Source organism: Pezoporus flaviventris, unplaced genomic scaffold, assembly GCF_033815535.1.
Source record: "Pezoporus flaviventris isolate CSIRO_AGI_PZ_B2104156 unplaced genomic scaffold, CSIRO_AGI_Pfla_v1 ptg000176l, whole genome shotgun sequence".
Classification (NCBI taxonomy): domain Eukaryota; kingdom Metazoa; phylum Chordata; class Aves; order Psittaciformes; family Psittacidae; genus Pezoporus; species Pezoporus flaviventris.
Genome location: NW_026892724.1, coordinates 1,451,655 through 1,473,831, shown reverse-complemented (window position 1 = coordinate 1,473,831; position 22,177 = coordinate 1,451,655). Strand labels below are relative to the sequence as shown.

At 54.9% G+C, this 22,177-nt stretch overlaps 4 protein-coding genes across 6 annotated transcripts in view; 2 read left to right on the top strand and 2 right to left on the bottom strand.

Annotated features, from left to right (window-relative positions):
* Positions 1 to 22,177, top strand: part of HMGCL (3-hydroxy-3-methylglutaryl-CoA lyase) — a 74,401-nt gene that overhangs the window by 39,938 nt on the left and 12,286 nt on the right. The window lies entirely within an intron of this gene.
* On the bottom strand, positions 244 to 3,453 carry RPL11 (ribosomal protein L11). 2 transcript variants are annotated; one of them, XM_061480144.1, is made up of 6 exons: positions 3,365 to 3,453; positions 2,927 to 3,077; positions 2,492 to 2,598; positions 1,978 to 2,109; positions 1,169 to 1,279; positions 244 to 319 (listed from the first exon to the last, which is right to left on the bottom strand). In XM_061480144.1, exons 1-6 carry the CDS (start codon positions 3,368 to 3,370, stop codon positions 290 to 292), a joined length of 537 nt encoding a protein of 178 aa, XP_061336128.1. In that variant the 5' UTR covers positions 3,371 to 3,453; the 3' UTR covers positions 244 to 289. The 2 variants fall into 2 exon arrangements, with proteins under 2 accessions (XP_061336128.1, XP_061336130.1); XM_061480146.1 differs by lacking the exon at positions 244 to 319 and adding an exon at positions 773 to 793.
* PPT1 (palmitoyl-protein thioesterase 1) lies at positions 3,839 to 7,588 on the top strand. Of its 2 annotated transcripts, XM_061480334.1 has the most exons (9): positions 3,839 to 3,974; positions 4,125 to 4,234; positions 5,000 to 5,127; positions 5,433 to 5,503; positions 6,311 to 6,413; positions 6,499 to 6,589; positions 6,682 to 6,780; positions 6,962 to 7,033; positions 7,457 to 7,588. In XM_061480334.1, the coding sequence occupies exons 1-9, from the start codon at positions 3,866 to 3,868 to the stop codon at positions 7,577 to 7,579; spliced, it is 906 nt and encodes a 301-aa protein (XP_061336318.1). In that variant the 5' UTR covers positions 3,839 to 3,865; the 3' UTR covers positions 7,580 to 7,588. The 2 variants fall into 2 exon arrangements, with proteins under 2 accessions (XP_061336318.1, XP_061336319.1); XM_061480335.1 differs by lacking the exons at positions 5,433 to 5,503; positions 6,311 to 6,413.
* CAP1 (cyclase associated actin cytoskeleton regulatory protein 1) lies at positions 8,254 to 21,448 on the bottom strand. Its single transcript, XM_061480333.1, has 13 exons — positions 21,407 to 21,448; positions 16,594 to 16,706; positions 15,970 to 16,070; positions 15,425 to 15,502; positions 12,965 to 13,108; positions 12,783 to 12,868; positions 12,159 to 12,264; positions 11,880 to 12,057; positions 11,025 to 11,212; positions 10,766 to 10,889; positions 10,589 to 10,671; positions 9,993 to 10,136; positions 8,254 to 9,624 (listed from the first exon to the last, which is right to left on the bottom strand). The coding sequence occupies exons 2-13, from the start codon at positions 16,685 to 16,687 to the stop codon at positions 9,541 to 9,543; spliced, it is 1,410 nt and encodes a 469-aa protein (XP_061336317.1). The 5' UTR covers positions 16,688 to 16,706; positions 21,407 to 21,448; the 3' UTR covers positions 8,254 to 9,540.

Sequence of the window (22,177 nt, the reverse complement as noted above, 5' to 3'; positions counted from 1 at the left end):
AGTAGTCAAAAAAGCATGTATTTGTTTTCTTCTTTCTACACCCACTTGCAGACTCCAAAGTTCTACACGCCATCTGTGCAGCTGGACGCAAAGTAGAGACAGCACCACATACATCCAACGCTTGCTCCTGAGAACAGTGTGTTCTCCTCGTGTCCACATCCTTCTGCTTCCTTTGGAGTGCCTCTTGCTCCCAGCAGCCTCCCAGGTCAGGAGGAGCCCCCACAAAATTCACAACAGGAGATGGAGCTTAGAAAAATTTATTTGCCTTTTTTTTAGTAACAGGAACTGTTCATTTGCCAGGAAGGATGATGCCGTCATACTGTGAGGGAAACAAAAGACAGGAGCAAGTGAGAATGTACCACCAGGTAGAGGTGCAGTGCTGCTGTGCAGGAAACCGAGCTGCCACATTCACCCCAGGCCAGGCAACAGAGACACGAAACACTAGCTCTCGGCAGCCAGCTGCTCTGCTGGTGGCTTCCAAGGAGGGGACAAGCACTAAACTCTGCTCAGCAGCCCACCCACCCTTCACAGGCAGATCTGACTAAACTACACTCATCCCTTTTACAGTCCAAAGATACAGGTCCTGGAGGAAGCTACACCACAGCAAGCAGAACCACTCTGCAGGAGCAGGCTGGCACCTTCCCGCACAGGGTACAATAACACAGGTGTGGGCAGAGCCTCCAGACAGACCATCCAACCCCTTCCACCTTTGAAAAAGCACCACCAATTCCCATCTGAGCATTTCCAGCTGAGCACTCAGCATCTTCCATTCGCTGCCCAGCCTGGCTCAGAGCTGTGCACAGATAAACCCAGACAAACTCCTTTCATTTGGACTACTCCATCCTCCGAGTCCAGCAGCTGAGCTAGGAGCTGTCAGACAAATCCTAATAACCCTGCCTCACCATTCCTGATCCACGCACGTGTTAAACACCTGCAAACACCACCTGAGAGACTTACACAAGAGCTGACACTCCCCCAGCTATGCTGCTGCAACTGCTCTTTGAGTTCAGCACACACAAGAGAGGCATGACCAGCACTTGCACCCAAACACAGCCCCACTGCTGCAGAGCACCAATAATCAACAATAAACTGATCTCCATCTCCTCCTGCCCAGTGACTTGCTCCCTGCTAGGAAACTCTTGGGATACAAAACAAAGCTGGAATTTACCTTTTGCTGGAACCAGCGCATGGCTTCTTCCTTCCCAATTCTGTGCTTGGCTCCGATGTTGCCAGTCCTGCGCTTCTTGTCAGCGATGCTGAAACCAGGCCTGCCCAGCACCTGCCCCGAGAGCAGACCCACAGCACTGCTTTATTCTGCCACTGATTTTCTTACACTTCACAGTTTTTTAGGATGGAAGGCTGGACCTTCCACATCAATAACGTCTCATTGCTCGATTCACATTCAAGACCCAGAGCGTTATCCTCAATGTAAATACAAGACTACAGGGAGAGCCCCTGGGGTGTGCAACTCAGCATCTATACTGGAGAAACTAAAACAAGCATGGAAGATCCATACCCACAGGCTCTAGAGAACAGATCCACCGGCCAGCACTGCTAACATGGGTGGAACAGCTTCCCTCTGCTTCATACATTGAACGTGAGGCACAGCACAATGGAACGAATGAGACCCACCGGCCCTCACACAGCAGAGAGCCTTCCAGCAACAGCCATCCTTCTGCATGCATTCCCAAAGCCCCTCCTGCACCTTCCTCCCCCAAACCCAGCACAGCCTCTTCAGTGCTACTTCAGGAGTACCAGTACAAGCAGCAGCACTTCCTTCTGAAGGGGCTTTGTGTGACACATCATAAACCTGGAATTCTATAGCAGCCCCACTCAGTTTACATTGGAATTTTTGGGGCATTTTCTACCATGCAGAGCTGGGCAGCAGGTTATCATTAACAAGCCAGTTATCATTCTAGGTTCCTTCTAGAGCTTTCACACAAGCTCAGTGGCTGCAGGGAAGCAGGGGATACGCACCACGTAGAAGTCCAAGCCATAGATACCAATGCTGGGATCGTATTTAATCCCCAGGTCGATGTGCTCCTGGATTCCAAAGCCAAAGTTCCCGGTGTCTGAGAAGTTGTTTTTTCTCAGCTCGTATTCTCGCACCTGCAACAGTGATTGTCAGTCACTATTTCATCATCGACTGCAGAGGCAGCAGTCCTGTGTGTTCTACCAACTGCCACCATCCCAACTCACTCACACGCTACTTCATCCTTAGTCCTAAGGTTTTACTCCCGAAGTCTGCTCACAAATCACTGCAGTGGAGACAGAACTCCAAAAGAAAGCAGAAACCACACCAACTCACTTTTAAAAACAGATGGAAGAGCGAGCACAGGAATGGTGCAAACAGAGGTCCGTATCAGGGTGTATCTGGGACTGACCTGTCACCAGCTCAGCTACAACATTTCAAAGCACACATCTCTTCAGCTGGAGCAGATTCAGTGTTGCTCTTTCCCAAATCAAAGATCCAGACCAGCTGAATTCCTACCTTCAAGCCTTTCTCCAGAATCTCCTCTGCTTTGGCCCCACGAACCGTGCAATGAACAGCAATCTTCTCATTTCTTCTGATTCCAAAGGATCGCACAGTGTATCGAGCTGCAGGCAGCAATAACTACACTTAGAGGCTATTCAGAGGATTCCCACCCAGGGAATTCATAAACAGCTTAAGACCAGCAAAGAAATCAATTTAAAAGAAAGGGAACAGCATCAAAGCAAAGGCAGGTTCCCTCTCTGGGGAGGGGGGGAGAAGAATAAGCAGCAGCCCCAGTCTGGAGGCAGAACCGACTCCCACCAGCCCCGGTACGTTTCAGGCTCCCAACTCTCACCGCCAGGCCAGACCTCACCGAGACCCCCCCTGCATGCTCAGGGAGAGGCACCGCGGCTGGAGCCGGGCAGCAGCCGCACCGGGCACACGCAGCCTCACCTTTGGAGAAGACGGGGGTCTGGCCCGTCAGCTGCTCCAGCACCTTGGCCGCCCGGGTGAGCCTGTCCCCGCTCTCCCCGACGCAGATATTGAGGCACAGCTTGCGGATGCGCAGCTCCCGCATGGGGTTCTCCTTCTCACCCTGGTCTTGCTGCGGACAAACGACACGGAGGGTAACGGGGGGGATGCCGGGGACACGGCCGCCTGCTCGCCCCACAGGCCCGAGGAAGCCTCATCCGGCCGCCAGGCCGCGGCCTGTCATGGCAGCCGCTTCCCCAGTGCAGCCCATCGGCTCTTCCCTACCCATCCCGGCCCCGCAGTGCTCCCTCCCGGCCTCCCCCGCTCCCTCCCGCACTGGCGGCGGCCGGGCCGAGCCCCGCTGAGACCGGATGGCAGCGGATAGAGACAGCGCAGCCCATAGCAGGCCCCGCCACTCACCGCCATGATGGAGGCGGGGAAAAGACCAGCTGGGTGCCGCCGCGGGGTCTTATGGGACGGAGCGGTGGCAGCGCCCTCTGGCGGCCGGAGGACTGTGTGGCGGGGCCCTCACCGCCGTGAGCCCTGCCGGAGCCCCGGAGGGGTTGGAGCTCCTCCCTGGGAAGGGGAAGCCGAACGCGCCGGTCTGGATCCAAACACCTCTCCCGGTGTCCACACGCTGAGCTGGACGCCTGCAGCGCGGCTCTCGCTCTGTCCGGATGGCACCAGCCCAAGTCTGCCCCTCCTTCTCCCCTTCCCCACCTCCGGGGCCGGGCTCGGGGCTGCCCGGTTGGACTCTGTCGATGCCCTCGCTTGTGTTTTGCCCCTTCGCTTCCAAAGGAGCAGCGTTGGAAGGGCCGGGACACGCCGGACCGCAGCCGGTGCCGGGCTCGGCCACGGGAGGGCACCAGGAGCTGGGGCAGACCTCACCCACTTCCGCGTGACCCGCTCCGGCCGCCGGTCATGTGCTCAGCCAAGATGGCGGCGCTCAGCGGAGCGGTGCTGGCCGTGCTGGGGCTGCGCCTGTGCTGCGCGGCTGCCGCCGTCCCCCTCGTTATCTGGCACGGGATGGGTGAGCCTCAGGAACCGGGGCCGGGCGGGGACAGGAGCCGTGTCCTCCTCCGGCTCTGCGGAGGCCGGGAGGTGCTGACCCTCCTCCGCCGGGCCTCGGTGGGGGCCTGGGCAGCGCGGTGATGGTGCGTTGGGGTGTTCCCTTTCACAGGAGACACTTGCTGCAATCCGCTGAGCATGGGCTACATTAAGAAGATAGTGGAGAGTAAAATACCAGGGATTTATGTTGTGTCTCTGAAGATTGGAAGCAACCTGATACAGGTAATGGGGTGCTGCCGCTCGTGGTTCTGCGGGGCTGGGTGTGGCAGGTCTGAAGGTGCAATGCCTGCCTCTGATACTCACCTGATTCCATGAGGATTCCTGTTGTGCTTTCCTTGCTAACCTTCTTTGTGAAGCAAACAGCTTTGACAGGTAGAAACTAAAGAAGTCTAGGTCCTGTCTGCAGAAAAGAACTGGGTACAACCAAATCCCAAGTCTAAATTGGATTAATACACAAAACCCCTAATTAGCATTCTGACCACCCCAGGTATCATGAGGGCATATGATAAGATACTGTGCTAGAGCAAAACTTTCTCCCTTACCCCCTTTTTGATTTACAAGCATTTATTCACTGCATATCTTTAGTATAATGAGGATTTATTCTGTGCCTTTGTGGGGTTTTGGCAGTTTTCTGTAGCCCTATGGGATTTCTTTAGTCTCTCAGGATTCCAGTGCACTGTGTGTTATTTCCTGGGATCTGGAGGAGATGGGTGAAGTCTGATTTGTGTGGGTTTATCTCTATGTATGTACAAGCACAAAATCTGAAGGGACATAAATTGCAAGAAGCCTGGGGAAACGTCCCTGTTCTGTATAGGGCAGTTTTGGCAGGCAGAGTAGGAACCAGCCATGAAGGGAAGTGTCAAAATGAGCATTTCACTTCTGTCATAGTGGGGCAGCTCAGGTCCTCTTTCAAAAGCAAAACTGGAAGCGCTCTATGAGCCACTGTGAAAGGACAGGTTCTATGTTCTAATCTATCTAATCCCTCAGGATATGGAGAACAGCTTCTTTATGAATGCAAACGACCAGGTGAGAGAGGTGTGCAGCCAGCTGGCAAAGGACCCTCACCTGAAAGGAGGCTACAATTCGATGGGCTTCTCCCAGGGAGGCCAGTTCCTGTGAGTTTACCTTTCTGATCCATTTCCAGGGGGTTCTGTAGGGTTTGGGGTTCTGATTTAAAACTCTTGTGAAGAGCAGCACAGATGGAAACAGACAAACCCCTTCCTACAGGCAGGAGCGCTCCAAAGAGGCAAGAACGCGTTTGCCTGGGGCCCTCCTCCACCAGGAAGGGTTAATTCTCTTTGCAAACCTTCCCCAAGCGCCCAAGCCCACACTGTGGCAAGCTGAGAGCTGTGGGAAGCTGTGAACCAGCCCCGGTGGCTGGCACGTGGAGCCAGCTCAGCACCTTCCTCTTCCCACACAGGCGGGCGGTGGCCCAGAGGTGCCCTTCTCCTCCCATGCTCAATTTGATCTCCATTGGGGGACAGCACCAAGGTAGCGTCCTGTGAAGCCCTCACAGCTCCTAAACCACCTTGAAGGGAGGGGGGGATTGGTGCTCTTGTTTTTTTACCTCTTCCTAAAATCTGACCATTTTCTTATGAATTACCCTGTCCCTTTGTTCTCCGAACCTCGTGGTCTGCTTGGGCCCAGTTGTCAGCAAACTTTGTTATCTTGTGTCTTGGTCTTGTTTGACTGGCAATGAGAAGGGGCCTTTGTAAGTAGATAATTTATTATCTGCATGGAATTCTATACTTTGGAGCACTTGGGATTAGTTGGGATTAGGCAGAAGAAACTACTAAGGAGGGAGCAAAGCCTTGGTGAAATGAAACCTTCTGGGTCACAAGGGTATTTTATAATCAGCATCTGGAAGGTTAAAGCTCCGAGGAACGGGAGGTGCTTTTTGCAGCAGATAAAAGGCAGTATGAAATGGTATTGAAGAGCTCTGCAGTTAAGAGGGGCTGGCAATGAATTTCAGATTCTCTCCCCTGAGAAGTTCCAGAGCTTGAGTCTATTTCTTTGTAGTGTAGTGGGAAGACTTGGAGGGAACCACCCCAGACCTCCTGGGAGCACAGCCGCTGAGCTGCCTGCTGTTCCTGCCTCTGCTCTCCAGGGCAATACCTTCAGCCCAAGAACCCCCTCCATTACCTCTGTAACTCCCGGGGTGGGAGGGCTGCCTGATGAGATTGCAGGATTAAAGGCTACCTGATCCCCTGGGTAATTCCTGCCGCTGCTCTGTAAGAGGGTGGTTCTTTACCAGCCAGAGGGATTAAGGGATTTCAGTTGCACGGCTCCGTTCCCCAGGCGTGTACGGCTTTCCACGCTGCCCTGGGGAGAGCTCCCATATCTGTGACTGGATCCGAAAGACGCTGGACCTGGGTGCCTACACACAAGCCGTTCAGGAGCAGTGAGTATATTCCTCAGGCTGCGGTAGCGGGGCCACGTTAGAAACTCTGGGTTTCTGTCTGATCTTTGGTTGCACCCTTTCCCAGCTTGGTACAAGCAGAGTATTGGCATGATCCGCTGAAGGAGGATGACTACAGGAAAAACAGCATCTTTCTGGCTGACATAAACCAGGAGAGGGTGAGGACCTGGGGTTTCCTTTGCAGGTGCAAAGGTGGTTTCCCTGTCTGTGAGCTTTCCAGGGACTTGGATCTGCTGTTGCTTTCCTCCAGGGCATCAATGAGACGTACAAGAAAAACCTGATGGCTCTGAAGAAGTTCGTGATGGTGAAGTTTCTCAATGATACCATGGTCGACCCCCCGATCTCTGAGGTGAGGCAGGCAGGCTGCTTCTGGGTGCTGCTTCAATGCTTGGCTCTGGTTTGTCCTTTGATGGCAGAACCTGAGGTTGCTGAGGCTGAGCCCAACCATAGGCCTGATACTGCAGGGGCTGGTGAGAGCCTCCTCATCTGGAACCCCTTCAGTAACCGAGTTCTTGTTTTAACTCCAACAGTGGTTTGGGTTTTACAGAAGTGGCCAAGCCAAGGAGACCATCCCGCTGAAGGAGACCTCGCTGTACACAGAGGTGCGTTCTGCTGGGGCTGAGGGCTCACTGCTCTTAACGTTTTATAGCATCCCTGGGGCCTTGGGGGGCTCTGACCCCCACAGCTCTGCTCTCCTGGGGCATCGCCTCCTCTTTCCAGCAGCTGTTTGGGAAGGCATTTCTGTCCAGGCGAGTTTGGGCAGTGGGAATTACAGTGGTGGTCTCATGCTTGTGCCTGGCTCAGGATCCCCTTCAAGCCTGTGTTTAACACACACTGCTCCTTTCTAAAGCCTTGCTGTACGTCATCCAAAATGCCTTTTTCCCCTCGATGAGGGGAAGCTTTGAAGAGCAGAGGTGGGACCCACCTGAGCCTGGCAGCCACTGCTGTTGCCACAACACATCAGCACCTTCCTCTGTGCCGGGTTCCCCATAGGAAGGCACCTATGGTCCTGCTTCCCTCCACAGGATCGCCTGGGGCTGCAGGAGATGGACAAAGCAGGGAAGTTGGTGTTCCTGGGGGTGAAGGGGGATCACCTCCACTTCTCCGAAGAGTGGTTCTACACCTCCATCCTCCCCTTCCTCCAGTGAGAGCACTGGGGGGGGTTCCAGCACTGTAGTTAAAGCAGCTGCTATGGGGTAATGGCACTTTCCATGTAGAGCCTGCAAGGATCCGGGGAAGGGGAGGAAGAGGGCCCTTAGCCCAGCAGCTCCAAGGGGCACGGTGGCACCTCTTATTAAGAGACCAGGATTTCTCTGGGTGGAACTGCACTCCCGTCCTGGTGCACTGAGCCTTGCCCTGGCTCTGAAGCCCTTTGTCCTGCATGGGCCTGGGTAAGTCTGCTCCAGAGGTTTCCTCTCCCCTTGCCTGTTCTCACAGGCCACAATGGCAGTATTAACTGAATGCACTAGTGCAAGAATTGAGCATCTCGGCAGGATGGCTGTCTGCAGAGCAAAGACATCAGAGCCCATCCTTCAGGACTGGGGCGGGGGGGAAAGGGGCAAGTTGAGGTGTTTCTGGGGGAAAAGGAGGGGTTTGCATTAAGCAGGTATTAACAGCTTGAAGTTTGCAACTAATGGCACTTTTGTACAGCAATCGGAACCAATAAAAACTTTAACCAACTAAAACCAGGTGAGATTCAGCAAGTACTCTGTGATGTGAGGTGGGGGGGGGTCAGGAAAGTCTGTATGTGCCCATGGGGAAAGCACACAGAGCACGTTGAGGAGCTCGTCCTGTGCCCCCAAAGAGCAGACAAGAGCCACTGTAATGAGCAAGTTGGCATTAACTTTATTCTATCTTCTGTATAATCTTAAGTACATAAGAAAGGTTTTTTCCACAAGCCTCAGGAGAAGACGAGTACAAGTCACAGGACAGTCTCAAAATAAAAAAAAAATTGCATATTTTTGTGGGGTTTTTTTTGTAAGTTTTGTACTAGAGAAAAAAACATTGACACTTTACAGAGGAAATGCATTTAAGATATGCTTATGCCACCCGAGGCGTTGGAAAAATGAAGGTCAAAGCACGTGCAGCTCCCTTTGTGGGCAGTACAGTACTGTGCCTTGGCTCCAGCGCTGCTCCAGGGCCCTGGAACAGGGGCTATGAGCTTCCACCAAAGGAAAGAGCCAAGTAACAGGGGGAGGGTGAGAGGATTCACTGTATGGGGACCGACTGCAGATGAGGAAGAGAGTGATGAACCGATGGGATCAGCTCACGTACTTACAGTCCTGCACTCCTGACCCTGGGCTGGAAAGGGACAGGCTCAAAGAACTGCCCTGGAAGACTGAACCTGAGTTCAGCTGCTCCAAGAAGGAAGCCCTGGAGTGAAGATTCCCCTGGGAGAGCGAAGAGCTCATGGAATATGAGGTGCTCAGCTCCAAGATACCAGCCAGGAGGGAAGCGCAGCCCCTGCGCTGCGCTCATCCTGTGGCACTGGTTAATAGAAAGCCTCCTGACATGGCACAACTGGAAATGCACTGAGCTAATAGGAATGATGAAAGAGAATTAGGGGTGGAATGCTGCAGCCCAGCTCCTCAGCCTTTGGTCCCACAAACCCATTCCCAATAATGCCACCAACTAGTACCTAGAGCTGGAATTAGCAGCTTCCAAGGACCTTCTCAAGACATCCACCATAGCAAGTGGGTCCTCGGGACCCTGACAGACACCGTTACTTGTTCAAAAGGGCACAACATTCCTCTCTCACGTGAAGAGTTTCCTTAAAAGCAATGTAAAAAACCCCAAACACCACCTCCAAAAGCCAACTGCCAGGACTGGCTGTGAACCTCACCATCAACCTGACTCCATCAATTGGTGCAGTGAGACCAGACAAGGGGGGGGAGGGAGGAAAGAGAATTCACCTTCCTGCTAATAGATGTGGACAATAACCGACCCAGTACCTACACCAAGCCCCAGTGCCGGCAGGCAGCTGTGTCTCTCGGGTAGAGGAGAAGCAGTTTGAGAGCAGAAAGGTACAAGAAACCTAAAAGAATCATCTGAAAGCAGATTTGTCCCACAGCAGGGCCAGGGGAGGACGTGAGCCTTGGAGCTTTTGTGCTTAGCCAGCGATTTCCGTCACAGTGGTAACCAACTTCTGACCGTTCCACACTGTCTTGAACTGTTCTGGGACAGGGAATTCAGTCTGCAGGGTAAAAATAGAAACCTATTGTTAGAAACCAGCTGGGGAAGGAGACCAGGAACTCCTCCCACTGCTTCAGACATTTCTTCCCTCAGATACAGGCTGTCCCCTCTCCTGTAGCACAAATGCTGCCTGTTCTGCCCCAGGGAGATCCTGAGGAAGCAGCAGCTCCCACTAACAGCAAGTTTCTTGCTATAAAGAGCAACCAACTTGATTTGCTGCTTTTAACATCAGATCCACAACCTCCACAAGCCAGAGCCTGGAGCTGTCCTTCCAGACCTTGCTGTAAGAGGTCTCAAAGGGGGCTCAGAGCACTCATCCTGCCCTGCGTGACACCAGGCCCCCGGAGCCAGCTCCATCCCGACACTTACGAAGTCCCCAGCCTCGGTGGGAATAAGGACGTTCATCTCGGATGACTTGGCACTGACGATCTCGCAGTCGAGGGAGCTCTTGCTCAGATACACGTGGCAGCCGTCTGTCTTGTTGATGGAAATCGTTGGCACTTTACCCATTACCTGGGGGCGGGCAAAGCACCAGTTAGAGGAGCGGTACCTGCACCCAGGCGACCACAGTGATCTTCTTTTTGCCCTTGCCTTCAAGGCAAGAGGTTTGAGCCCAACCCTGGATGCACCCCTGAGTTACTTCTTGGTTTGGTCTCTTTAGAACATACAGGGAACAGTGAGCACATCCCAAATCAGACACCAAACCTTGGATCAGAACAGCCTCTCCTGCTGGCCTCCTGCTTTGGCAGCCCTCCTGTGCTGCCCGCCTCACACAGACTCAGCTTCTAACCAGAGCCCTGAAGCAGCTTCAGTGAGGCACATTTCAGCCCTTTCCTAAGGGCTGGCCAAGCACCAGAATGTTCCTGTTCTGGAAATAAAGCTACCCAAGGAGGCAGATGCTACAGGCACCAGTTTGACAGCGCAAGGCTCCCACTGCAGGCAGAGAACAGGTCGCAGGCACTCACCTGAACTTTGATGTCCCTACTGTTTATGATCTCTACGATGCCCACCACGTCATCAAAGACCAGCCCTAGCTTCTTACAGTTATCTGCAAAGACAACACAGAGGAAGCCACGAGAAGGTTATGGAGGCTCACAGCAGCTCGCAGCAGCAGCAGCTCCTCTCGGGCCTTCTCCACTTACCGAGGGTGATGGAGTTGATCTTGCCTTTGATTTGGAGCGTGCTATTTGTGCACTTGAAAACGTACGCTACCTGCTTCAGCTCTGTGTCGCTGATTACCAGGTTAGTGGCATTCTCCTGGTTTTCCTGAAGAGGCAGGGAAGCACATTGTATTCCCTGAATGCAGACCAACTGCTCCATGTGAAGAGCAGGGCAGCGCAGGAGACCCTCCTCCTGCCCTGCTGCACAGCTCCCATCCCTCCCACCCGCTCATGCACTCACCACTCTCCACTTTTTGCCCTCTAATTCTAGCAATGCAGGTGCCTTTGGAGAGGTTTTGGGGGCGGGATTAGCATTACAGGCTGGTTTGGGAGCAGTGAAAGGTTTGGGTCCACTTCTCACAGGACCCCCTTGGTTCTTCAGGGCTGGATTCTTGTGGGTTTTCATGTCATCTGAAACATGCCTTAAGCCTGCAAGAGAAGTCACACCTGAGGTCCGGTCTCCTCCAACCAAGGGTCCAGCTTCACACACACCAGACGTGGGTGGTTACAGCAATCCCCACAATTCCATTGTCAAAATGCAAATGGAACTGGATGATCTTAAGGTCCTTTCCAAGCCAAACCGTTCTGTGATTCTATGATTACTGAGACTGGGCCTAAATTGAGGTCAAGCACAAGTGGCAGCAGTGAAAGAGGGAGCAAGAAGACTGCTGCAATATTGATGAGAACACAACAGAAGGCACCAGCTCTTCCACTTCTGCAGGAAAACCCCCTCAGCCAGGCACCTCACTGCAGTTTCTGACTGTCCCCATACACTGAGCAGCTAACACAAACAGGGAATGAGCTCTGTGCTGATGTGAATCGGTGCAGAACTGCACCTTCTCTACTGGCAACGTGCAGGAAGCTCTTTCCACTCCAGCCAGGGATTAATCTCTTGCCACGTGTGACAGATGAGGCTGAGAGATCCCAGCTGTGCTCCCTCTGTCCCTGTGAGCTCCTTCAGGGGTCCCAGCCTCTGCTCTGAGGAGATGCCCCCTTGTTTTGAGCAGGGGTATTGAGGGAGAGCAGCAAAACAAGGCCTCCCAGCACAGGCATCCTGGCTCGTGGATGCCCTCCCTCGGGTCCCTACTTCACCTACCAGAGGTGATGCCTTCGCCCCGGTTGATCTGGGCGAACAACGCGGAGCGGGAGGCAGCGTCGTCAGCGCTGGAGCTGCTGGGGGCAGGAGCAGGAGGCGGAGGAGGACCCGGGGGTGGAGGCGCAGCCCCCGCGGGGGGAGCAGACGGTGACTTGGTCCCTTCTGTGGCTACAGGACCCTGCAAGAGGCCAGCAGGGGAAAGGCAATTGCACAAGTTCCGCGCCTGCTGCGGTAACCCCGCAATCCTCCTCTCGGAGCCTCCTGGGCTGCGGCACTCACCGTTTTGCTCCAGGTCAGCCCCGTGGTGTGAAACTCTTTGATATAAGCCTGCAGCTCTGTCCAGATGCTCAGATAAGCTTTCACCCAATCCACTTGCTTTTTATCTCTGAGGACACAAGGAGATCGTGAGGAGCGACCAGGTGCATTTGCCATTAAAACCCAAGGACTACAAACGGCTCTTTACATCCCTCCACCCCTCAGCTACAGGCAGGACCCGGCCGGGCCAGCCCAGCAGCTCACACCTCCAGCACCGTGCTCTAGGTTCAGCATTCACCCTGCACCTGCAGGCAGGAGGCCGCAGGCTGCTCTGCACTGAGACCATTTATAACTGAGGAGTCCGGTGCTTCCAACAAGACCCATCCCCAGTGTGCTGCCCTGGGAAACAATTCAATGATGGGAATGCTGAGACAGGAGCAGTGACAGAGATTCCAGCTACAACAGGAATACAAGGAATCTTGTCCCTAAGGATCAGGAAAGAACAGCTAAGTAAGGCTCTGTAAATATACCCTGCCTTTAAAAAGAACGAATCCAGGACCAAGGCAGCTGTAGTTGGATACTGGAGCAGCCCCTACATACCCAGTTAGTTGTGTTCCATGGCATCTTTAAGGAAGAAGGTGAACTTACACATCCTTGTACTCCTTGAGGATCCGGTTGGTATAAAACATGGCAGCATCGGTCATTTCCTTCACATAAGGACCAGGCTTTGGAGCCTAGAGGAGAAAGAACACATTGGCACGGAACAGCCCACCAGGGAGCCGGACTTCTCCCACCAGCCCAAGGAAACCACTTCCCGCTGGACTCCTCACCATGGCCACCCAGCCCAGGGCAGGGATGCTCTCGCTGACGGCTGATAAGTGGTTGAAGAGTTTGCTACCACGGTTCTTCTCCCTGAAGTTCTGCACCACCTGGATCTGCTCCGAAATCGGTTTCAGAAGCGATGAGAATGCATTCTGCAGGACAGGAGGGATGATGAGAACGTTACTATTGCTCTGGAATGGGCTGCTCTGCTCAGGTGAGAGTTACTCAGAGGAAGACTCTGACTGTTACAGCTCCTGTCCAGGCTCGGCCCTCCCCATGAGCCACACTCAGCCCCACAGCCTCGCTCCTCCAGGGCTGAAGTCAGAGCTCCCAACTGGATTGGTACAATGGGAGTACGCCAAGAACCGTGACTCATGTTCCATCCAAGAGGCACTGACAAAGCCCGTTAGCAACGGGGACCAGAAATAGCATTTGCCTTTCCTGGGTTCTTTTGCTCCAAGACAGTTTGTCAAAGTTTTCCTCTCCTTTAGAAGCCCTCAGAGGTCCAAGGCAGGATCTTGCCTTTTGGGACCTACAGCCTGCGCGACAATGGGGGTCGTGCCATTTCTCAAGTCACCCCATCAAGCTGGACTTCAGGATTGAAGCCAATGCTCCTCAAGCCAGTCCAAGCCTTTCATATCTGGATGATAAGAACTGTGTCTGTGTGGTGTTCACCTGGAATATTGACTGGGTGTGCTTGGAAGTCTGAGGGCAGAGCAGCCAGTTCCAGACTTCCAGAGATGCCTCGGGCATCTTTGCTTTCCTTTAAGCTCAGGCAGTCTCCTGCTGGTGGCAGCAGTGAGGGACCAGTTTGGGCATAACTTGCTTTTCAAAGCCTTGGCTTTTCCTTTTGATGTCCCCTTCCACCGTTTCCATGCAAAGAGAGGTTCTGAGCCCCAGTGGCCAGGCTCCACTTCCAGAAGCTCCAGCCCAGCACCACCGTCAAAAAACAGGATGGGCAAATTCTTCACCACAAACAATGCCAGGTCATACGTTTTGCATTTGACCTCACAGAGCACTGTGTTCAGTTCTGGGGTCCTCTAACATAAAAAGGACATGGAACTGTTGGAACAAGTCCAGAGGAGGCCACGAGGATGCTCAGGGGCTGGAGCACCTCCTGTATGGAGACAGGCTGAGAGAGTTGGGGCTGTTCAGCCTGGAGAAGAGAAGCTGCATGGAGACCTCAGAGCAGCTTCCAGTGTCTGAAGGGGGCTATAGGGATGCTGGGGAGGGACTCTTCATTAGGGACTGTAGTGATAGGACAAGGGGTAATGGGTTAAAACTGAAACAGGGGAAGTTTAGATTGGATCTAAGGAAGAAGTTCTTTACTGTAAGGGTGCTGAGGCACTGGAATGGGTTGCCCAGGGAAGCTGTGAATGCTCCATCCCTGGCAGTGTTCAAGGCCAGGTTGGACAGAGCCTTGGGTGACCTGGTTTAGTGTGAGGTGTCCCTGCCCATGGCAGGAGGTTGGAACTGAATGATCTTAAGGTCCTTTCCAACCCAAACCATTCTGTGATTCAATCTGGCTGCTCCAGAAGTGACAAGGCTCCTGCAAACCAACCTGCACAAAACCCTGCACTAGATTAAGCTTGTGTGTGGTTCATGGTCCCTGATTTACACAAGGTGTCAGTGGCATTTGTAAGCAGATTCCCAGCCCAGAGGCTATGCAGAGCAGCGCCCCAGCAAGCCTGGTGAAAGGGAAACAACCTCCAACGCCGAGTTTGGGGAAAGAGATGCAGCTGGGTTTCACAGGGAATAGAAAATTAGCACAGAAATCCAGCTACTGGTAACAGGAGAAGCCATCACTGAGCCAGATCATAACTGCCAAGAAAAGCAAGGTGGGATCCTGTTGCTCAGGATAAACAGTTCTCAGCAGGGAAAAGCCAATGCATTTGGGATCAGATTCTCAGCCATGCATCCTGCAGAGAGGCAGCAGCCCAGGGTATAGTGTTAAATTACTTGCTAAGGACAAATCGATTCTCAAAGCCCAGCCACTCAGAGGCCATTCAATAGAGAGGAGCGCCTGTTCTCCTTCAGGCTCACATAATGAAAAGCACACTCTACACAAATCCCCCCATGGCTCCTGGCCCAGACAAGTGTCTGTCTGCAGGCTGCATCTCAGGGAACAGCCATTGTGCAGTGCTGGTGCCAGGTGCCACTGGAGACAGGCACCACGAGACGACACTCAGAGGCTGCTCAGCTACAGGAACCGTGCTGCTCCAGTGCCTGGACAGTGCCAGGTCTGCAGCTCCCAGAATGAACCTCAGGAATTCTGCTCAGCAGTGGTGAGCATCCGGAGCAGTTCTTGCTTTCAGCAAGCACCACCTCGTGCTGCGAGCGTCTCCAGCCCTCCTCCAGTTCCCCTTTTGGAGCAGCTGTAATGGCCCAGGTTCCCCTGTGCTTGCAGCCGTGCCCAGCTCCGAGGTAAGAGCATAAGGGCTTTATGAGAAGTGATTTCCCACACTTACCTCTGTTGGCTGCTGATGTTGAGATGCCATCACCAGGAGAGCCCTCTCGCTCATCAAACCCGCATGAACCATCTCAGCCTAAGAACAGAGAGAAACATGAGGGAGCTTCCCTCGTATCCAGCGTAGCGCTGGGCCGTTCAAGCTCCTGCTACCCCCAGCTCCTAGTCTGTAAGAAAGCAGCTTGCTGGAATCAGAGCATATATTCATGGAGACACCCATCCTCAGAGTGCAATAGCTCTCAGGCTGGGTAGTTCACAGGCCTCTTTTAAAGGCATGGACTCTAAGGAGAGCTAGACATCTAACTACCAAAGGTTGCAAGGAGGAGGTTTTATTCGTCATGTGTATGTAAAGAGAAATCTGCTAGGGGTTATCTGGGCATCTGCATCTGCCCTGAATCCCCAGGGCTTATAAACCTCCTAGAATGCAGCACTGAAGGAATGTTTATAGTGTTGTCAGCAAACACTGACAGCACATTTGGCCCATAACAGCCCTGAAGGACAAGCAGCACCTATGTGAAGCAGAGAGAGAAGAACACGGGTCCTTACATGCTTCTGCACATCCCCACCAACTTCTTTGCTGATCCTGATGTATTCAGCTACTGGGCCAGCCAGGAGGGCATCGAACGCCTGCACGTACTGAGCCACTCCTGCAGAGAAGGAACCAGAGCACAGGGATCAGCGAGAGGCACTGGGCTGAACCTCACCCAGCTCCCATCACCCACAGGCAGGGCTCAGGCTGAAGCACGCAGCTGAGCAGGGGAGCTGCAGGCACAGGAAGTCCTTATCTTGGCAGCACCGTAACCGCAGCAGGATCTGCTGCATAACTCAGTTCCCCTCTGCACAGGCAGGCCCTGCAACAGCCCCTGCACACCCAGCCCATGCAACAGCCCCTGCACACCCAGCCCATCCAACAGCCCCTGCACACCCAGCCCATGCAACAGCCCCTGCACACCCAGCCCATGCAACAGCCCCTGCACACCCAGCCCATGCAACAGCCCCTGCACACCCAGCCCATGCAACAGCCCCCGCACACCCAGCCCATGCAACAGCCCCCGCACAAGCACTGCAACAGCCACTGCTGCGGTTCAACTCTGCCACAGCTCCCAGCTGACACTTCAGCACAGGGACTCCCATGGGATGATGCTGCTGGGGAGGTGCTGAGGGCCTTACCTTTGGAAGAGCCATCTCCACACATGCCAGGCCCTTGGCACACCGTCTCCAGGCGCTCCACAGCCTTCTCCAACCGCTCCACCAGTCTTTCCATATCTAGCACCGTCCACAGCCTGCACAGGCAGAGGACAATTGCTTGCACCCTCTGAAGGATGAAACTCAAGACACCAAACGTGGAAGAGGGTTTTTATCAGCTGCTCTGGTGCAAGCTCTACCAGTTCAGAAGGGTAATTTCTACCTAGCTCTGCGTCCCAGTGACAGCAGAGTACCCTCACGTTAGCAAGGACATCTGGATTACTCACAAAGCCACCCATAAAGCTACCTTTTATTGCCACAGCCACTCCTTACTGGTCACACAGTTCCTACTCCAGTCAGTGAAAGAACTTCTTGCACATATAAGAATACAAAACTTCCATCTCCTAACCTTGTATCGACACCACTCAATAAACCAAAGGTGTGCTCAGCATCTCACTGCAGTCAGCACTTGGCCAAAGCCCAGCTGTGACCATAGAGCACAACTGCTTCAGGTTAGAACTGGGGGGGCTTCATTCTGCAAATGCACCTGCAGGGACCTCCTGGAGCCCTGAACTGCTCCAAGGAACATCTCTAACCTTGGCATCACTTCAGTGCAGGCCATCAGCGTGCCCAAGGAGCCTCCCTGGCACCCGCTGCCATGTGCAGCTGCACCAGTGAAGGCGGCAGAGCGGCCTCTGCCACAATGGGCCCCTGTTCCTCCTCCTCCTCCACAGGCAGTGCTGAAGCACAGAACCTCCTCTGCAGGCACTGCGCAGGAAGGAGGTTGAGGGGCGCGAGTCCTTCGCAGAGTCTCATCTGGAGAGGGCTGGAGCCATAAACTCCCCATTCACTACTGCTCTGCAGAGCCTCTGCCCCAGGGAGCAGGACAAGGCACGCTCCAGGCGCACTCATGCACGGGGAATGCAGGGGGGGCAGGCAGCAAGTCACCAATCCCATTTCCATCTTATCACCGCTCATCGGAAGGTTTTACAACGTGAATCACAATTATGGCCTGGCCACAGCTTCCTTCTTACTGCAAGAGCCCAAAACCCTGCCTGGAGGAGCACGGCCCTCCCAGCATACCCAAAAAGGGAGGCAGGGTTTGCCTGCAGGAACTGATGCAGGATCTCCCTCGGAAACGCCAGCTGAACTTCTAGGGAGGGTCCTGCTTTTGCTCATGAGCCCTCTCGGCCCTGCTCCAAAGTTCTCACCCCGCTTCCCGAGGATGTGGGGCTGATCCAGCATTACTCACTGATGTCACAAGACAAACAAGGCCGTTTCCACCCCGCTTTCGTCTGCTCGCGTCAGAAGCGGCAGCAGCACTGCTGGGGGGCTGGGGGAGATGAGAGATGCCAGCCCCCCCTTTCCAAGGGGAAGAGCGCGGTTTCCTCCTCTGCGCAAGAGTGAGCCAGAGGATGCGCTGCGCATGGAGCTGCACGGCAGTGACCGGATGGCTTCCGGGCACACAGAAAGTTCAGAGAGGCCAAAACCTGTGGGCAGTCACCCATGTCATCACCAGCCATGAGGGCCTCCTTCCTTCGGAGCCCTGTGCTCCTGAGCACAGGCGCATCGGTGCTGCCGCAGCCGAGGACGATGCATCCAGAATGGGGCTCACGTCTCCAAGTGGGAGCGCAGCCAAGAGCGGGGTTCTGCCTCCCCCGCACACCACAAAAAGGGTGGGTTTCCCCCCTTGCACAGAGCCACCTGTTAAGGAAATGCTTCGAGAAAGCAGCGAGGGAAAGGGGTGCAAACGGGGCTCCAGGAAGGGCACCAGGTTTATGGAGCGCCGGGCAGCCGAGGCTGCTGCTCTGCACCACCGATCCCCAGCACATTCCACACGAGGCTCTAATCTGATCAGCCCCATTACCGAGTCACAAACTGCATTGCAAATCAGGATTACGAACCAGAAAGTCCAGATGGAAAGCTGCTTCCTACCAGCAGCAATAAAACACGCTGCTGTGAGGAGCGTATCGCATCCGTTTTGGATGCGCTGTCGGGATTCATGTCCTTCTGCAAGAAAGAGGTCCTTGAGAGCCAGGTTCCTTGCTGTTTGACACGGCCTTCCTGGGTTTTCCTGCCCGAAGGCACGAGCTCGCGTTGCTCGACACCAGCCTTGTGTACCTGACGCTATCTGCCCAATGGTGAACTCCTTTTCCTTTCTGTTTCATGGGCAGCATTAGGACAACTCACAAGATAAATCACTCGGTCAACTGGCAGCAAAGCCAGAACTAACTGCAAGCAGCACAAAGTCCTTGAGCAGGCAGCTCTATCTTGGTTCCTCCTTGCTAACACTACCTTGACTCACCCTTGCTATGCCCTTTCCCCCGTGGATGCAGCTTTCTGCTACCTACACACCCCTGTGGAGTGAAATAAAGAGCTTCAGATGTAACTAACCTCCACAGGCAGAGTCTGCAAGCCAGAGAGGTTAACATTTAGCTAGGGAAAGAAAGATCACAAGGCAGACCTGCCTGGGCTCCTCTAAACAGCGTTGTGTCTATCGATCACTTTGAACGCAAGGTAATCGGTCAGTACCAACACGCTGCCTTTGGGGCTCTCAGTACAGTGCACATCATCAGCTCCCATTTGCCTTCTTTAAAGGGGAAGCTGAGACACAGGTCACTGAAGCCTCATTTCTGCTCAGCACATCATCCTGTGCTCAGGAGGAAAGAGAAAAGCATTCAAGCTTCACCACGCTGCCAGGAGACAGCAGTGGGGCCGAGAGGAAGCTCTCTTTTGGGACTGTAAAACAGGATTTAATCTAGGTCTGGTTTAAAGTCAATTGAACTTTGATTACCAGTGGAGCGGAAGCTATGGACTCGCAGCAAACACGTGTCACCCCGGGCCAGAAAGCCCATTTGTTTTCCTAGCACATCAGGTTAATTTATTACGTCGCCTTTATCTCTGTCAAAGCTTGGGAACGTGGGTTTGAACATCCTGTACCACAAACAGGCTTTTATCCACGCCTGCACCCTGATGATCAGAGCATCGAAGGGAAGGCACCAGGTACCCAGAGCAGACCCTGCACCACGGCACAGTACGAGGAGTTTCCTGCTTGGAGAACATCAAGGAGCCGGCACATCCAAAGGCTCCTCAGAGCAGTGAGCGAGTTCACACCAAACAGGCAGAAATGAAATGCCTCCGGTTGCCTGGGAGAGCGCATGAACCCGAGCCCTCCCTCAGGCGTTCTGGAAGGCACAGATAGCAGTTTCACAGCCGAAGCCAGCCCAACCTACGCCTCTGTTCAGATTCAGCTTTTGTGCAGCCCAGCACACGCTGTCGGCAGCACGAAATCTGCATCAGCTGCTTCCTGTTTCGACAGGCAAAAGACGGGATCGAGATGGGACAACTAAATTAGGAACATACCACGGTTTGTTTCGGAGCTGACACTGGGATCTCTCAGGGGATCAGCAGCCGGATGATTTCCAACATTTCCCTTTTCCGAAAGCCCAAAGAATTCCTTTTTCAACAGTTCAGCTCATTAAGGAAGGAATTACTTGCAGCGAGACGGGACTCAACTGCCTGAATTTGGTCGGGTGACAGGACCAGCCACGAGCACAGGACAGCTATTGCCATCCCAGCGGCTGCCAGGGCAGACCTCTGCTGCCCGCGGCACACTTGTGACACTGCTCCAGACCCATGGTGCCTGCGGCTGGTATTTCACAGCTACTTTATCTAGAAACCCAAAAGTGCGTAAAGAAAATAGCACAATCCATCTGGACCCTCTTTAACTCCCCCAAATACCAAATCCTGCCCAAGTCATTAAAACTGGGATTTGGGATTTCTACTCGAACATTAGGAGATGGTTAAAGCATCGTCAAAGCAAGCACAAGGGCTCTTTTTGCATCCCAATGATACAAAATGAGAGGTTTGCACTTGCCAGACTCCCCTCATTCCCATTCCCTGTCAGCCCAATGAATCCACCAAGGAAGTAACTGAGGATCCTGGATCTAAGCTAAAGTGGACACGGTACCAAGCTCTGTGTCAGGAATCCAGAGACATCCGAACCCTGGGAGCATCCCTACCCAGCTGCGCTGCTCAGGCTTGGCTGGACTTTGCTACACGAATAACGGGGGGGGGGGGGGGATTTTTGGCTTTCAGAAAGCTCAGGAATACCGCAGGGACACGAGGATGGCCTCAGGAAAACTCCGGGAACACATCAGCTTCCCGATGCCAGCTTCCCGGTTTTAGCGATGGGCATCGACAGCCCAGGCCTTGCGAACTGCAGACCCCGACATGCAAAACCCCACGACCTGAAGCACGAAACATCCATGGGATTTTTCCCACTTTGCTATCCCAAGAACCAGCGCAGTCGCACCTTTACCCTGGCCTAACCGCAACCGGAACGCAAAAGACGGCAGAGAAGCAGCCACAAGCCGAGGACAGGAGCGACCCCCGGGACCAGCAGAGACCCCGTGTTCGGGAGCATCCATGCTCCGGGCTCCAGCAAACCCCCCCCACTGCAAAGAGCTGCCCGCCCCATCCGAGCACACGCGGCTCCCGGCCGGACCGACAGCCCCCCCCCCCCCCCCCGGGAACCGCCCCGTCACCGGGGACAAGCGGCCTCGCAGAGCTCGGTACCCCCCTTGCCAGATGCAGGCGGGGGCACCCACGGGGCCGGGCCCCGCGGTTCACTCCACGCAGGAAGCCGCGGAGAGGCCCGGTCACGGCCCCGGAGGGGAGCTCTCCCCGCTCCGCCACCCAACGAACCCGGAACCGAGGCGGGTACCGGAGCCCCGCAGCCGGGCCGGATCCTCCCGCCCCCCCTGCGCCCGCCCCGCGGTCCCGGTCCCGGCCTCACCTCCGCTCCCGCCGCGCTCCCGCTCCGCCGCCGCCCCGGCGCCGCCCAGCACCCCCCGCGCCCGCCGCTTCCGGCCCCCGCCCCGCGCGCCGGAAGTGCGCACGGCGCGGCGGGGGCGGGGCGGAGCTTCGGTCAGACACCGCCTTGCGATTGGTGGGAAGGGTTGTGGGCGGGGTCAGAGAGGAGGAGGGGTGTGGTCAATGGGGGGCGTGGTCTCATTGGGGGGCGGGGCCATGTGGGAGCTGCCGCCGAGGGAGGGGAGGGGTCGGATGGGGCCCGAGGCCACGGGGAGGGGCTCTGGGGTCCTCGGCCTGCCCCGGGCCCCGCAGAGGGGCTGTGACCCCCATCGGGGGCAGGCAGCGGGGGGGGGGGGGGGGGGGGGGCTCTCGGAGTCCTCAGCGTGTCCGGGACCCCCGAGAGGCGCCGGGGGTGTTTCGGGGTGCTGGACCCTGGTGCTGTGCGCAGGAGGTGGCTGCCGCCGCTGCTCCGTGCAGCAGAGATGCTTCTGCTGTGGGCGTGCGCTGGCTCGTCCCCGGCATCAAAACCTTCCTAGAGGGCTCCCGTGCTTAGGGATAGGGAGCCCTTTGTGCTCGGACCCTCTTTGACCCGAGGGTCTCAGAGCGCTCAGCAGACGCTGGGTAAATGTTGGCGTTGTCGCGGCTTTGGTGCTGGAGAGACCGAGACCAGGGCGGTCAAGGGCAAAACAACCGGGAGCCAGGCGGAGGTACCCGGGGCCAGCCCGGGGTTATCCCCACCCAGCGCCCCGCGGCT